This window comes from Rattus norvegicus, chromosome 12, assembly GCF_021556685.1.
Source record: "Rattus norvegicus strain SHRSP/BbbUtx chromosome 12, alternate assembly SHRSP_T2T, whole genome shotgun sequence".
Lineage (NCBI taxonomy): Eukaryota > Metazoa > Chordata > Mammalia > Rodentia > Muridae > Rattus > Rattus norvegicus.
The window spans coordinates 47719455-47735602 of NC_141545.1; the positions used below are offsets into that span (position 1 = coordinate 47719455).

General features: G+C 49.6%; 1 protein-coding gene and 1 long non-coding RNA gene across 21 annotated transcripts in view; one reads left to right on the forward strand and one right to left on the reverse strand.

Annotated features, from left to right (window-relative positions):
- Cit (citron rho-interacting serine/threonine kinase) overlaps nt 1-16148 on the reverse strand; it is a 162932-nt gene that overhangs the window by 77434 nt on the left and 69350 nt on the right. For 16 of the 20 annotated variants that reach the window (XM_087579454.1, XM_087579453.1, XM_087579452.1 and 13 more), the window contains 3 exon segments: nt 6237-6342; nt 5121-5264; nt 3742-3861 (listed from right to left, as the gene is read on the reverse strand). In XM_087579454.1, coding sequence (XP_087435580.1) covers nt 3742-3861; nt 5121-5264; nt 6237-6342 — 370 coding nt within the window. 20 annotated transcript variants of the gene reach the window in all.
- LOC120095998 (uncharacterized) lies at nt 5851-9389 on the forward strand. Its single transcript, XR_015634867.1, has 4 exons — nt 5851-5931; nt 7051-7174; nt 7812-7958; nt 8170-9389. It is a non-coding gene; the product is annotated as an uncharacterized LOC120095998 (long non-coding RNA).

The following is a 16148-nucleotide window of genomic DNA, read 5'->3' on the forward strand; positions in this document are numbered from 1 at the left end:
TCCCACCAATTAGGAGCTAGAGGAAGAGGACCAGAGTTCAAAGGTCATCCTCAGATACATAGCAAGCTAGAGGCCAGCCCAGGCTATGTGAGACCCTGTCTCACACCACAAAGACGGCGCATTTACATATGTGTAAATGCACACACACACACACACATAAAGATAATTGCATTCACATAGTAGTATATCTTATATGATTATACCTTAACCCTATATTCATATAATTATAAAGATGTTAATATCTATAAAAGCGACGCTTGTGACCTATAAGCTCAATATTTGTTATTTAAAGGAAAAAAAATGAAATCTGAGCACTTGGGAGACTGAAGCAGGAGGAATCCAAATTGAAGGCCAGCCTGGGCTACATATGAGAAAGCTAAAAATATTTGAACATTATGGACTATTTATCACTCCAGATTAGAGTTCCATGTTGGCCTCACTACTGTGCCGCCCTAGAAGTACAGTGGTCCCCTCCCCGAGGCTGCTGTGCGGAGTGTAAGAAGCAGCCTAAACGGCAGACGCAACCCCCTCGAGCTATGAGGACATCAGATCCAGAAGATCCTGGGCACCTTTGTCCTCAGCCTCAACCTCTAAAAAAAAGAACTGTATGGCAGTAGTGTGTGTCCGTGTGCACGTGCATGTGTCTGTCTGTCTAATCCACGCTCTGGCCTGTGGAAGTCAAAGGACAGTCAGACTTAGGGCTCTCCTTCCATCCTGTGGGTCCCAGGAATCAAGCTCAGGTATTCATGCTCTACGTCACCTTTATCCATACTCCCTTTTCTTTCTTAAACTTATAAAGAAACCATAAACTACTGTGGTTTTGGTTTTTGTTTTGTTTTCAGAGCAAGGACAAAAAAGCACCTGTGTAGTGAGAATTTCGGTTTCTTTAAAAACCCAGCTATGGGGGCTGGGGATTTAGCTCAGTGGTAGAGCGCTTGCCTAGGAAGCGCAAGGCCCTGGGTTCCGTCCCCAGCTCCGAAAAAAAGAACCAAAAATAAATAAATAAATAAATAAAAACCCAGCTATGTTCTGAGAATGTGTTTGTTTTAATCCTGGGTGTGGGATGAAAGGCTGCTTCACAGCAGGTGACTGTGATTTGCCTCGTGCTCTAGCAGGGACGTGGTTGTGCCAGCTGCAGATCATCTCTATGAGTATGTGACATTTGGAATTCTGGGGACTCTTGAGAGGATATATATGTGAGAGCACTGGGAAGGGCCCTGGATTGTTCCTGCTGCTGCATTTTGTCAAGAGGCCATGAGCAAAGAGACAAGAAGGAACTGGATATCCTGACTACGGAGACTGGACTTGCCCCAAGGAACTCGAAGCCCCTAATCAGCAGGATGTAGTCTAAAGAGATCTATGCTCCCTTCCCTCTCAAACCTTCTTTCCCTCCTGCCTAGTGTTGGGGGGTTGGAAGGGATTGAGGTGGAAAAAGAGCAGAAAAGGGAGTAGAGATATAAGAACCCAATAAAGTAGCCCAAAAGTCCTCCTGCACGCCCTGTCCCCACCTGATGCCTCCAGTCCCTGAGCTGCCTGCAGGTGGAGGGAAAGCAAGCATTCCCAACATCCCTCTCTGCAGAAGAACCCTCTCATCAGCCAGCCTCCCTTATGATGGAGACTCTAGGGAAACTCCATAAAGCCAACAGCTTAGCGAATCCCTGCTTCAGGAGAGCAGACTGCCAGCTCTGTTTGCAAGGGCAGCTGGGGAGGCCACTGTAGCTCGGCATGGAATGGTTCCTGGCACTGAGCTGAACAGAGAAACCAACAACTGATGGTGTGACTGTGTGGTGGTGGTCCTGCTCCCCTGACATCTTGGGGCTTCTTGATGACTTGATGACTTCTGAGAACTGTCGCTCTGTTTTGTGATTTTGGAGTCAAACCATGAGGGGACCCTGCTAGGCGGGCTCTGGGTTAAAACAGAGGATTAAAAACAAAAATGAGCCGGTGTACTAAAAACTGAGTTCTAAAAGAAAAATCGGGGGATTCACCCTAAATCCCTGAGACGCCAATGCACCAAAAAATAAATACTATGTGTTTGTTGGAAGCCTTAAATGCATTCTCTTTGTGTGCAAACAGTGGGGGCCTAAAAAAAAGAAAAAAAAATCACACCATTATAAACACATCTTCCTTTGAAGAAAAGTAAAATCCAGAACCGAAAAGTTTTCTCTTGCCCCATCGGAACTTTGGGCAGTCATTAAATCTGAAACTCCACATGCGCGCCGGCTGTGACATGAACCGCAAAAAGACATCTCTTTGAACTCAACCGCCAGAGTGCCGAGCCTTCCAAAATGTCCTGATTAATTCTTTCTGTGGCACTCGTGAACACCCTCTGGTGGCCAGAGGCAGCTTTCATTTTCCCCAGGATATCCCCTAAATTAATTTCCAAACACAAAGGACTGGTGGGAGATGAACCAACCCTACCTCCTGCAACCTCCAGGGTGGAGAAGAAGAAAAGCTGTGTTGAGAAAGGTGTATGAGTCACCTGTCAGAAGTCTCAGAGCCCTTGCAGGGGGACTGTGAGGGGACTTGATGACCCATTTGCAAAGTTCTCTGTGCTCATTTATTTATGATGCTCTCACACAGCAGGAGGCTTGTCAACCCATCACTTAAAACATACTGAGGTGACAGGAGCATCCAGCGCCCCCCCACACACACCGGGGTTGAGCCATGGGCAGGAATGTCTTTGAGTTGCACCACCGGGGTGGCCGAGGGTGTGAATCCCTGGGAGGAGGCTCACTTCTATCAGTGTCCCCTTAGGTTTCCTGACGTGAAGGAGCTGCCTAGAAACTGGTACTCAGCTCTCCACTTACTCATGGCCAGGTCTTCATTAAAGTTTCTATTTACAGCAGCCTCAGAAGACAGTAAAACAACAACAAGAAACGAAGCTAAAACAAAAACACTGAGATGATATAAAAATGACCTGGAGAAAACTCTTTTAGAAAGAGAGGGTTGAAGAAGGAGCGGCTGTTTAAAGGTCGCTGCGCTCCTGGACTCAGGACAGCGCGAGTGCTTGGGGTCACTGTGTGCCCAAACGGCTCTCGTGACCTGGACTAAACAAACTTCTAGGGTTTGTCCTTTTTTTTTTTTTTTTTTTTTTTTAATACATAGGAAAGTGAAACTACAAATGATCTTGGTCTCTTTTGACAACGGAAAGTACATCAGAAAAGCTATTAAAAGTACAGGACTCCTTTGAAGCCATCCAAGGTAGGGTTTGGTAAACCTGGAGCAGAAAGTTAGCTTTATTGACACGGACTCTGAGAACTGCTCCCTTCTGCCTCTGGAGCACAAACGTCACCATAAATGAAATTAGTACGGTTTTGTTCCAATAAATTTTATGCACACTGAAATTTAAATTTTACAAAATTACATGTCACAAAATATTTTTCTTCTCTCTCTTTTTTTTCTCTGACCATTTAAGAATATAAAAGTCTCTCTTGGCCTAGGACATAGAAATAGGCACAGAAAATGAAGGCACAGGGCCAGTTCTACCCCTAGGCTGAAGTTGTCCACTCGCGTCCTTTATTGAAGGAAGTAGATACTATGAGTTGCGGCCTTCGAAAGAAGCAGACAAGCAAGCTGGTGTGGTTTATCTAAGTCATGGAGAAGCTACAGACTCCATATGACCAACCTGTCTGTCTATGCCACTCCCTGTGTCCCCAAACCTTTATTCCAGCAGACTCTGCCTCTCAGACATGCCTGAGATTGGTGGCTGGAGCCGCTGGGGACTGGCGAGAGTCGTACCTGCTCCTTGATCTCCTGGAGCTTCCGGCTCTGCTCTCTGATGTCGTGGAGAAGCTGAAGAGCTTTGTCATCCTCCTGAGACACCTCCATCCGCGCTTGCTCCAGACTTCGCTTTAAGCTCTGCAGAAAGCAAAGATTTTAACAGGGATGCCCCATGGATCCTGTTCTGGTTGAAAAGGCTCATTAGGAGAGCTGCTGGGACACCGGGCGGGATACTTTCGGGTGATGGGCCACAGTAGACAACTTGCAGCCGTTGCCGGTTCCAGTTTTCACCCTGTAAGAGCTACTTGGCGGAAGAAATGTCGTCGCAACCTCACAACCTTACAGGGGGCGGAGCCTGGCACTGTCTACTTCTCCTGGCTCACTTGTATGTTCAGGACTGAAAACCAGTAAGATTCTGTGTCTGTTAGAACAGCCACCTCCTCCATGACTATCTAGTGTGTTCTGGGAATGTGAATGCTTTTCCGGATTCTCAGGTACGCACGTCTGTTTCAAAGGAAGCAACAGCTTCACGGTCTATCCAGCTGTCATTTCAGAGTCCAGTTGGGTACCCGCCTCCTAGACACCTATGATCCATCATCCCGCACACCGCTCACCCCCTACCCCCGCCATCCCAGGCATCCATGGCACTGAGGGAGACATCTGAAATACACAGCTGTAAACTTCACCCACCACTGAAAGGCGGCCAAGTCTGGAAGGCAAACATAGCAGTTACTCTTAATCAGCCACATTCTATAGATTTCCTCTCCCTTGTGAGGAAAAAAAAAATAAACCTTTATAAATGTGTGATTCAACCTCTACGACTGTTTCGTTGGGCACAGTAGAAAACACCTGAATGAAAACTCCACGAGACAATGAAGGAGACAGTCAACTCTTGTGAAGGAAAGGAAAAAAAAATGGAGTCGCATGAATAATGACAGAGCCTGGGTCTCAGAAGCCAAGTCTCCTGGGCCACAGTGCTTCTAAGGGAATAAGAACTCATTCCGGATAGATTCGAATTATGTTTTCTGACACGAATTTGGGAGTTTAGCCCTCAAAGCTGATGGTGCCAGACACAGCATAGACCAGCGAGGTTGGGACAAATGACAGGCCCCTCTGAAGAAGGCTTCGGTGACCCTGGATCCCCGTGTCTGGGATTGGTGGAGCTCGGCAGCCCACTCTGGCTGCCTGCCGAGTGCCAGTTCCAGCCCAACTGCTAGGGGGCCTCCTGCCTGCTCTCGCCACCTCTGGCAGCCGCCTGCCCTTCCACTCACTCGGTCTCTCTCTACTCTGCCATTGGCTGTGGTGCGCCTCATGGAGCTGTCATGAAACAGGATGAGACGCACACGACAGGGAGTGCCGCCTCCCTCCGAGGGCAGGGGGCTTTGGGGAAGGCTCACACTGCATTCTGTGATGTAGGTGGCAAGGTCCTGCTCCAGGAGGGATCTCTGAGTCTCAGAGGCCTTCAGCTCCACCTCCTTCTGACTAAGCACAGCCTCCACCTCTGACACTCTGCGATGCAACCGGGCCATTTCCTGCTCCATCTGAAATAAACACGCGCGCGCGGGTTAAAAGGGACCCAGGGGGCAGGAGGCGGGCGCTTGCGGGGGGGGGGGGGGGGGGCAGGAGCCGGGCGCTTGCCGGGGGCAGTTACGTGTCAGCGGGGGGCGGGGCCCCAGGCCACCTGGTGGTCTGCGGGGCGATTACCGCTAATTCGCCAAGAGCTGGGATGGAAATACCATTGCTTCTTCACCCAGGAGCGTACAGTTCTTCAAAAAGACAGTCACCAAAGGCTGTCAGTCCTGTCATCCAAGTCCTGCTGCGCAGTCACTTCTCTAGCACACTGAGCCAAGAAGCCACCGCCATCATGGTCCACCTGTTTGCTTTTTTTTTTTTTTTTTTTTTTTTTTTTGGTATCGGTCTGGCTTATACGGATGCCAGTTTAATTTTATCCTAAATCCATCTTGGTCCCCCCATCTCCTTGCAAAGACCTAGAGGACAGATCCAGGGCCAGGCTGAGAGACAATGATTCGTCTGAACTCTTAGGAGTCCCACACGAGCAGTGGTTTCTTATTGGGCTTTCAGAGAGTTGCATTAAGAGACGTGAGCATAGTCAGCACAGTGGCCGCAGTGACATAAGCAGGAGTTTTAAAGGACTAGGAAGACAGACTTCGCCTCACTCCGAGCAGATGGGACGCTTCTCAGCCCCAGGTGAGGAGGACCCAGGCCGCCTGCCGGAAGAAGCAGACATCGGGCTGGGTCGTGCTGAGAAACGGGCCGTTTTAAATCCAGGGCCTCCTCTGGTAAAGATTTAAAGGATTTATGGCAATGTCTAGGCCCGAATTCATCTCCCTCTGAGCTGATGGAGGCGCGACTTCAACGAGGGAGGCGGGCGGCACCTCGCTCTCTACAGATCAGGAGGCTCAGTGCCAGCAGCGGCCCCTGGCAGATCCCTTGGCATATAGTGATGGGAGGATCCTGGAGCAAGGACGGAGGCCGGCTGCACAGATAAATACCTTGTGACACTTGTCCTGAGAGTCTTGCAGCTCTTTGCTTTTGATGAGAAGTTTCTTTTCCATGGAGCTAATCTTGGCAGGGGAGTCCAGACCCGACACAACAGACCTAAATATAAAAATAACAAAAATTTAAAAAAAAAAAAGTCAAGCAGTCAGCATACCAGCCCAGGAGTGGTGTTTGGACACTGCAGGGCAATGGCAGATCTGCCAGCATCTTCTAGTGCATTAAACCCATGGGTCAGGGAGGTGAAAGAAAGCAAGGGATGTGGCAGGTAGATGCAGATCCAAGGGAACCTGGGACCAGAACTGGCTTCTCAGAGCCTTGGTCTGCACAGCAGTACAGTAGGATGGTGAGGTGAAAACCTGCCACACAGAAACGTGAGCACTCCATGCACAGCCCAGCCTGGCAGGGCTCCCTCCACTGACACACTCAACAGGTATGGACCCAACACTCACTAGGGGCCACTGTGCACAGCAGAGGGCACTTGACACGGGCCCTCCCAAAGTTGATGGTGTAGGGAGAGCAGACAGTGTGTTGGGAAGATTTCAAAAAGCTTATGAATGAGAAAGACTTCTTGAGGGAGAAAGGGGGGTGTAAGCCAAGAACATGGCGGTGAACGAATGGCTGAGACCTGAGGGCTGAGGAGGTTCTAGGGACACAAGATCATGGAGAAAGGATGCTCCAGGGACAGGGGCAGCAGCTACACTGGCCCTGAGGCAGGGCAGACAGGACTGGGTGGTTTCAGTAAAACCACACTGTAAAGTGCTCTGTCACTCCCCTCAGCTTGTCCATCCATTCGGTTTGGTTTTCTAGAGCCAGCTTTATGCTTATGGTCGTAAGCCAAAGGATATCCTCATTCCCTCCCAAAGATGCAGCCATGCACGCCGAAAGCTACAAGGACCTTACTACACAGTGAACACTCTGTCGCTGTGATGAGGTTAGTGATCTTGATATGCAGAGATCATCCTAAATTATCTGAACGGGTCCAATGTATTCATAAAGGTCCTAGTTGGGGACAGAAAGCCAAACACGGAGGCAAGGTACAGGGTCAGATACAAAGACACTGGAGATGCAGTGTCAGGCTGAGAGGGGTGGCTCAGTCGTTGAGCCCCCAGCCTGTGGAGCCACAAAGCAAGAGACCAACACTTAAGGGCTGTCCCCCGACCTCCACACAGGTGCCGTGAAACATGTGTAGTACACACATGCGCACGGGACCTACCCTACCAACATCACGTACACAAAGATGGGCAGCCACCAGCCACAGCTCACAAACAGGTGACCTCTAGGAGCTGGACAAGGATGGAGGCGGATTCTCCTCAGAGCCTGCAGGCAGAGCACAGCCTCATCTCAGCTGACTTCAGCCTAGAGACACCCACTGGGACCCCTGACCCCAGAAATGCAAGATAACAGGCGTGTGCTCTTTTATGCCCTCGGTTTGTGGTGACTTGTTGCAGCGTGAGACTCAGCGCCTGCCCTCTGAGCTCTGGGACATGGCTGGTTCTACCTGAACACCAGACGTGCTTTCATCGTTCACCCCTCACACCTCTCAGGTACGATTTATTCTCATGTTCCAGGAGAGGAAAGTGAAGCCTGGTGAGGTTAAGGGACCTGCTGGCTGAGAAAGGATTTCTGTCAGTGTACAGGAAGCGGGTGACTAAGAGTGGCCGGATTCACCTGATGCCCAGCTCAGCAAACATCACATCCCATGGCAGGCTATGCAGGTGCGTACTGGAGGGTGCCCCACCCATATGGTGTCCTGTGGGTTAGCTATTCGTGCAGATGAGACTCCAGCGTCCCTCCGTGGCGGATGAAAGACAAAGTCCAGCCAACAGCAAGCAAAGGCTCCAATGTATAGAGGGACAAGGCGGTGTTTCCTTGGTAACAGGCCTGCAGGAGCTAGTTACTGATGAGCACTTGGGGTCTTCCCAGCAGGTTCAAGTTCTGTTTCTGCTGCCCCAGACAACTTCTTCTCAGCTTAAAAGAGGTCAGCTTCCTACAGCAACGTGAGACTCCTGACTGACTCACTGACAGCTCTCTCTAGACTCAAGGGCAGCCAAGTGGGTCAACAACTGGAGTTGGGCTGCTCTGTGTACAACCTAGCCTGTCACTAACGAGCCTCAGGCTCCCCTCCTGTAAAATGGGTGTGAGGAGAGCGCAGATGCAGAGCCCCAAGCACATCCATGGCACATTGAGGGTTTGACAGATGTCAGCCATTACTATGACTATTGGCATTTTTATTAAGATCCCAGCAACTTTGCAAATAGCACATGCCTCACAGGCCTAAAACAGTTGCTTGAAATGGTAACACTCAGGGGGCTGGATGTGCTGTGCGCTGTTATTCACATCAAGACAAACAGTGATTATTCATAGGAATGGGCAACGGGGATTAAATCCAGAAATAAACCTGCTTTTTTTTTAACTCTCACATTGGGTTAGAAATTTTAACACTTCTCACAAGCCTACTTCCTAGCCAAAATATAAGCGGGAGCGCACACGTGCATGCACACACACACACACACACACACACACACACACACGTACACACACATGCGCGCGCGTGCGCACAGAAAGAGCCCTGCCTCCGTAGGGTTTGCTTGGGGTAGTCTTAAGTTTCCCTCATTCCACTGTGGTAGACAGACTAGAAGAGAAGGTCCAGGCCACCTGAGGAGACAGGGATGATCCCTGGTCCTTCTGTGATCAAGGGCCATCCATTCATCACAAAGGGACATACATCATGGGTGACAGCCCAGGCCACACTTCTTTGCACCTGGGGGCAAGCTAGCCTTTTTAGAAATACGACTGCGTGTGCTTCATGATGCTGGGGTGGGATGTGGCTCACTTAAGGACACACGGGGGCAGGGCTCCAGCAGAGCTTAAAGTTGAATGTTCGCTGGTTTGAGTACAAAACAGAGTGCTTACTCGCCAAAAAAGAGAGGAAGAAAAAGTGTTTCTAGGTCACTGGTTAATAGGGCCCAGAAAGCCAGAGCCAAGCACCCGCAGGGGACAACGTGCAGTCACCCCGTGTCCGGCTATTCACTCTGCTGTTTTGATGCCTGACAAATGTTCACATTTAAGAGTTCTAAGTATGCCAATTAAGAGCTCTTCAGACTAAATATACTAAAGAAACCTTTCTCTTTTAAGAATAAATAAAAACCACATCTAAAAAAAGCTCTGGTGGGAACACTGTGACTAAACTCACCCTGCATCGTCGACTGCACAAACAGTGGGAGGGGGTGGAGGGCAAAGGTCACTGTGGCTCTGGGCAACTTCCTGTTCCTCAGTCCAGACAAACTAGCATCACCCGGATATGGAACTGTTGCAACGAAAAGCTGGGGATGGGGCTCCCGGAGACGGATGCAGTCTACACAGGAGCCTGACAGTACCGTTTCCTTTAAACTCCAGGGTGATTCTGATGGATGGTCAGGGTGGAAAACCGGGGTGCTCACTGGAAGGACGTGCTTGTGGTTCAAGTCAAGGCTGTCAAGACTTTGAACGCTCTGGTGTGGTCAACCTCGGTGTGAGGCCAACAGTCTCTGGTCACTCTTCAGTGGTCACTCTTTAGGGGGACCTCGCCTTGGTCTGAATTTCAGCACAGTACATACAAGCATCAGGCAGTAACTGAGAAGAGAATTCTCTATCGTTTAATATGCTTACAGCTTTATGTATGTAGTGGATGTATGCATGCATGTACCGTGACGCACACGTGTGACACGGAACAACGTTAGGGAACTGGGTTTTTTTCCCCTTCCAACTGTCCTTCCACTCAGACACTTTATAGCTGAGCCATGGCACCCGCCCTTTTCTGTTGTTTGGAGACAGGGTTGCACTTGGTAGCTTAGGCTGACGGCAAGCATATGATACCCCTATTTCAGCCTCCAAGGGCTGCGATTATGGGAAGGTGCCGTGACGCCCACGTAAGTTCATTTAACTGTACCATCTTTGGGTTTCTCAAAAAAACAAAACAGTGAAGCCAGATATAGCTCAGAATGCTAACACGATATTATCTTCGATACAACTAAGGCCATCAACTCATAGTACCAAAGGCAAGCTCCAATAGAAACATTTTTTTAAATTTTGAAAATTTATGTCCAGGACTGTTGTGTTTTACCTGAGATTGTATGAGCACCCAGTACATGAAGAAGCCTGCAGAGTCCAGAAGAGAGCACCAGATCTTCTGAAGCTGGAGTTAGAGACGGTTGCAAACACCACGTGGGTGTTGGAAACCAAACCGAGTCTTCTACAAGAGCAGCAGGGGCTCCTAACCACGGAGCCATCTCGCCAGTCCCCAGATAAGCCCTAACAAACGTCCCCTCAGCTCACTTTCTCTAGGTTTGTCCCTAACTAGCTTCCAAAGTGACTGGTGGTGGCTATCCCCAGAATTGGGCATGGTTTAACCCTCAGCTTGAGAGGCCTCATCCAAGCACAGCTGAGAGCAGCCAGACCACCTCATATAGTTGCCGTTTCCAGACATTAAGCCTCTGGTCTAATGCAGGCATGGTGTTATTTAAAGCCTACATCATTGGAGGGAAGTTTAAAAAGCAAAACAAGGGCTGGAGAGATGGCTCAGTGGTTAAGACATTGATTGCTCTTCCAGAGGTCCTGAGTTCAAATCCCAGCAACCGCATGGTGGCCCACAATCATCTGTAATGGGATCCGATGTCCTCTTCTGGTGTGTCTGCAGACAGCTACAGTATACTTATTTAAAATAAATGAATAAATCTTTTTAAAAAAAAAAAAACAACCACTCCTCTGTGGGGTACTTCATAAGAATTCTGAGGCCTTGGTACATGCCCTTGGCCCAGAACTGCCAGAAAGTGATGAAATCAGACGTGCATATGTGCAGGAAAACACGTGACATGAAACACATGAAGAACTCTCACTTTACAGAAAGAAGAAGAATTCTCTCCTACAGCCCATGGCTCTTCCCTAGGATACACTCGGTGATATTTAGAACATTCTCCATGGTCTTAGTGGGGGTGGGGAGGATGGGTGTGGGGGCGGGGCACGGGAGGGGCTGGAGGTGCTATTAGCATTCAGTATGAGGGAGTCTGAGGCACTGCTCAACAATCTCTCTCACAGGAGGGACTTACAGGACTCACTGGGCCCCAAATGTCACCAATGCCAGGCTGATAAACCCCAGCGTGGAGGCCATAAGGCAAAGGAGGCCTCCATTTCTCCTCTTAGGGACCATCCCAGAGGGAAAATGAGCACCGGCCCTGCCAGGAGTGGGGGAGCCACTTAGGAGTAAGTTCTATGTACAGGTGCTTCACGGGCTACCTCACAGGCCTCTACAATCCTGTGGGATGGGTGCTATTACCCTCTTGGCATGGAGCATGTACATGTGCATGTGTGTGTGCATGTGTGCACGCATGTGCGTTTGAGTGAGCATGTGCATGTAATTAAGAACTGATCTTAAAGCCTCTACACCTACCCTGTTTGAGTGATGGACAGTGAAAAGTGGAAATGTCTACAATCGATGGTTGCAAGTTCAAATCTCAACTCAGCTGCTTGGCTAGACAGCACTGGACAAGCAGACAGTACCAAGATGTCCAGAAAGGCAAAGTCATGGAGGGAAGAGAAGGGTGGCTCTATCCACCAGTGGCTGCGTTTGTTGCTAAGCCAGAGCTCAAGACAGTCTAGGAACCCAAAAGCATCCACAAGCTAAGTCGATCCAATTGCCACCACACCACCCCCGCCCCTGCCCCCAGACACAATTCAACCCACATACACAAAAGCAACTCTTCCTCCACCGCTCCATGGTGGGGCTGGGGGCTGGGGGTGGAGGTGAGACGATTAAGATTGAGTAACAAGATAGATGTGGGGGGGGGGGGGTTGGGGATTTAGCTCAGTGGTAGAGCGATTGCTTAGGAAGCGCAAGGCCCTGGGTTCGGTCCCCAGCTCCGAAAAAAAAGAACCAAAAAAAAAAAAAAAAGATAGATGTCGGAAGCCTAGGCCAGTTCATGCTCTTGACTGGATGGGACCCAGTCCAACAAAGATGCTAATAAAAGAACACACTGCCTGCCCACTCGCTGCTTGCCTACTCCTCACCACGCCCCTCCCCCAGCTGCATTCTGGATGCGCTGCCAGTAGCCCCTGTGGAGTGGGCTGCTCCCCCAAGGATCAGCAGGTGCATGCAGCCACCCACGTGCGTGCACACGCACGCACGCGCGCGCGAGCTCGTGCACGCGCGCGCACACACACACACACACACACACACACACACACACACACACACACACACACACACAGCAGCAGTGGCACTGTCTCTTCCAGAGTCAAGCCAAGTTTGGGATTTCCTTTTTTTCCCCCCAGCTTCTATTTTCTAGAAAATTTTACTCTGAAATCAACATCTCTTGCTAACATACATCTGCCTTATAATTACAGGGGCCCAAAAAGCGTCAAGAGAGGACAGTGTGAGACAGAGGGAGAAAGTCGGGATCGCCAGCCCCTACAGCCCAGAGAACAAGTTTGCCTAACATTACACTGGACCAAAAGAGGAAGGAAAAAAAAAAAAGGCTGTTTCACACAGAACCATCACATTTAAGAAAGAGGATAAAATGCAGTTTCCCCAATGATGGCCTATACATAATCCACAGAACTAAGAAAAACCCAGGAAAGCTATTAACAGAAATACTTCGTATCTTAAGAGAATCCACCCCGCAGAGCAGGGATGAGCCGTCTCTTGATTCCTGGGCCTAGAATCTTGGGCAAGTATCAAGCCATCCAACTGCTTCCTTAGGAAGCCCACCCTTGCCTGAAAAATCTGTGGCCCGATCAGACCACAGGTCGCCCATGCTTCGGAGACAACCAAGTGTAGAAACAAGATGCTAATGCCAGAGTCGTCGAAATTAGCTCAGCCGAGGGCCTCACCTTAATTGTGGCCAACGGCGCTAAAAATATATGTAACCAGAAGCTGCAACGTGGGACAAGAGAATTTAAAAACCGTCAGCACCGTTTCCAAAAATACGCTGGCTTTTAAGACTGTACATTCTGAAATTTATGAACTAACTTTATAAGCCCGTTTTAAAACACACGGTGGTGCCCATCGTAGCCTCCTCCTCCTGGAAATGTGAAAGATGCCACTCCCCTGGGGGAGCTTCAGACCCTGGCTTTGGAGCACAGCACATATGTACACCTAGATAAGCCACCACACAAGCTCGGCCGCTGCCACCGCCGCCACCCGTGGGTTCCAGATGAAGAGAAACATTTGCTCTAGAGTGATTAATACATGGCACAAAAATCATTTATCAAAACCCTCGCTATTCATAAAAATATAGCCAGGCATGTGACGATTTTTTTTAATACCATTACCAGCCCTAAGTGAGCGTCTCGCTTTACAGGGTTTTGTCAGCGTGTCCCCACCACGTCCCTGAATGAAAACCACCACCTAGTTAACCCTCCTGAATTCAACTCTCACCCCTCTGCTAACCACCCTCCCACAGTGGTCGGAGAGATCCTTTAGAAGATGACATCTGTTGTGCTCCCACTTAAAACCCTGCCAAGCCTACTCAGGGCTACCCCACGCAAGGCCAAGCTCTCTGACCAAGACCACACTGCTCCAGCTTCCCGATGCTCTGATAGGCTGGCTGTTGGTTGGGCACTCATGTCTGCCTCTCCCCACCAGGAACAACCTTCCAGGGATCGCTATCGAGAGCCGACTCCCACATTCTGATAGATGATGTAGGCAGGACTTTCGCCTCCTCCCTTCACTGTTGAATCCTCAGTGCCTGGGAAGCACATGGCGCACAGTAGGACAGCAAGACACTGCTGAGTGAATGGTCCAGTGAATGAGTGCTCACCCTATACCACCAGGACAGGAGCCTTGTGATGAGACTCACTGCAGGTTCAGCCTCTAACACAGGGCTTGGCACCTCATGGGACCTCAGTGTAGACTTCTACATCAGCTCGTGGGTAGCCAGGAGTGTCACCTCGGGTGACTCGACCTCCTCCCACAAACTCCTAGTGCTCAGCTCAGGGAAGCCTTCTGGTCAGTCTAAATTGACCACCTGATTTTGGTCCACATTTTGGTCTGATTTTTACAGAGCCCTGGCCACCATTTGAATATGTCTCCATGTACAGTGGCTTCCTGAGGACAGGGGCAGCGTCTATCCTGTTCACATTTATACCCCTGAAGCCTACAGTCACGGACCCATTAAGCCCATGAATGGATGAATGGATGAATGAATGAATGAATGGACGGATGGATGAATGAATGGATGGATGGATGGATGGATGAATGAATGAATGAATGAATGAATGAATGAATGGCATACAGGCAGCAGGCAGGTTCAGTATACTGATCATCATGGACAAAAGAATCCAAAATGAGAATTTCTGTGCAGAATCAAGGCCGAGAGAGCACAGAAAGTCTCCAGCCCCAACATCAGAGAAGTGCTTGGGCCTGGCCTGGGGCAGCAGCATCCCATGACACTCACCCACCCCACCTTGGAGGACACTCAAGTACTCAAGGGTTAGACAGAAAAGGTGACATCTTTGTTGGGGACAGGGCACAAAATACTGTAACTGGGTTACATCTCAGTAACAGCAGTCAACAGAACAGGGACACCTGACCTGCTCCGGGATCCCCTCTCTGCAGGAAACCTACCAGACACTACTACAGTCCCCATAGAATCTAAAAGAAGTCAGTGTCTTGTTCTCAAAACCAGAAGGGGGTGAGACCCAGCTCTGAGCCCCTGCCTAATTCTCAAGCCTGAACTTTTCTTGGGGGTGCTACAGCCAGTCCCCCAAAATAATGGGTGTTTTTCATGAGCTGTAGTGCTAAAGGGATGGTCTGTGTGATCCTCAAAGGGAACCCGGGCTTGGTCATCTCCAGCTTTATCATCTAGAGACAACAAATAGTGCTGAGTGGCATGACGGTACAGACCATGTGGGTGACCCCTCCAGAAAGTTGTTCCTTTACCTTGACTATTTGGACAAGTTTGCCCTTCTCACATGAACCAGCAAAGCTGTGACGGTTTGGGGTCAGGTGGTATGTCTGGGGTAACCAGACAAAGTATCTTCCCAGGGTCTTGGTGTCTATCAAGTAAACTATGGTGAGGCCATGAGATCGTGCACGGACAGTCTTAGGATAATAGTTCTGGGCACACAGGAAGCACTTAGCAGATGCTGTGTAATCTGGGCAGAAGGAATTGGTACAACCCAGATCACTTCAATCTAACTCAATTTAATGAAAGTTCGACCTACCTGAGGCAAAGCCCTGTTTGTGGCAAAAGGAAGACACAGCCCTGTCCTCAGTGAGCCCTGGGTAGTTTGGCCAGATCTAGGGGACAAAAAAGAAGGTAGGGCTGGGAGCACAGGCTAGGGTCTTGGCACGCAAGCTTGGATGTCAAGTTCAGGAGAGGCCATTAATTCTGTGCACAAAGATGCCACTGAAGGTCCCCACAGGACGATTACATCATCAGCCTTGGCTCTGGAGGAATTCCACTCTGGAGAATGGATGGCAGCCAGGAAAACCAGAGGCAGAGGGCTTATTTGTAGCCTACTGCACCAGTCTGAGCAAGTGTCCATTGAGGTGATGGGGGACAGAACAGTGGCATAGGCACAAGTGTCATCAAAGAGCTTTGCCAGTGACAGGAGGAGCAGAGGCAGAAGAGTGTGTGAGGCACCACCATTTTCTTGCCTAGAAGGGTACGGAGTGGTCATTTTTTCTTAACAAGAGTAAGAGGAGGGGCGGGGAGGGCGGAGGCAAAGTCAAAAACTGAATGGGACAGCAGGTGATGGTATGCAAGTTTCAGGGGCCTAAAGAGACACTAAAGGAGGAATCGGAGGAGAGATATGGGAGGGAACTTGTGCCCGGAGCCCAGAAAGCAAAGGAGATATGGGCTGACTAGAGGAGTCCAGTGGCTTGCATTGTTGACTGAGAGAAGTCAATAGCTTTTTCGATGGTCCCT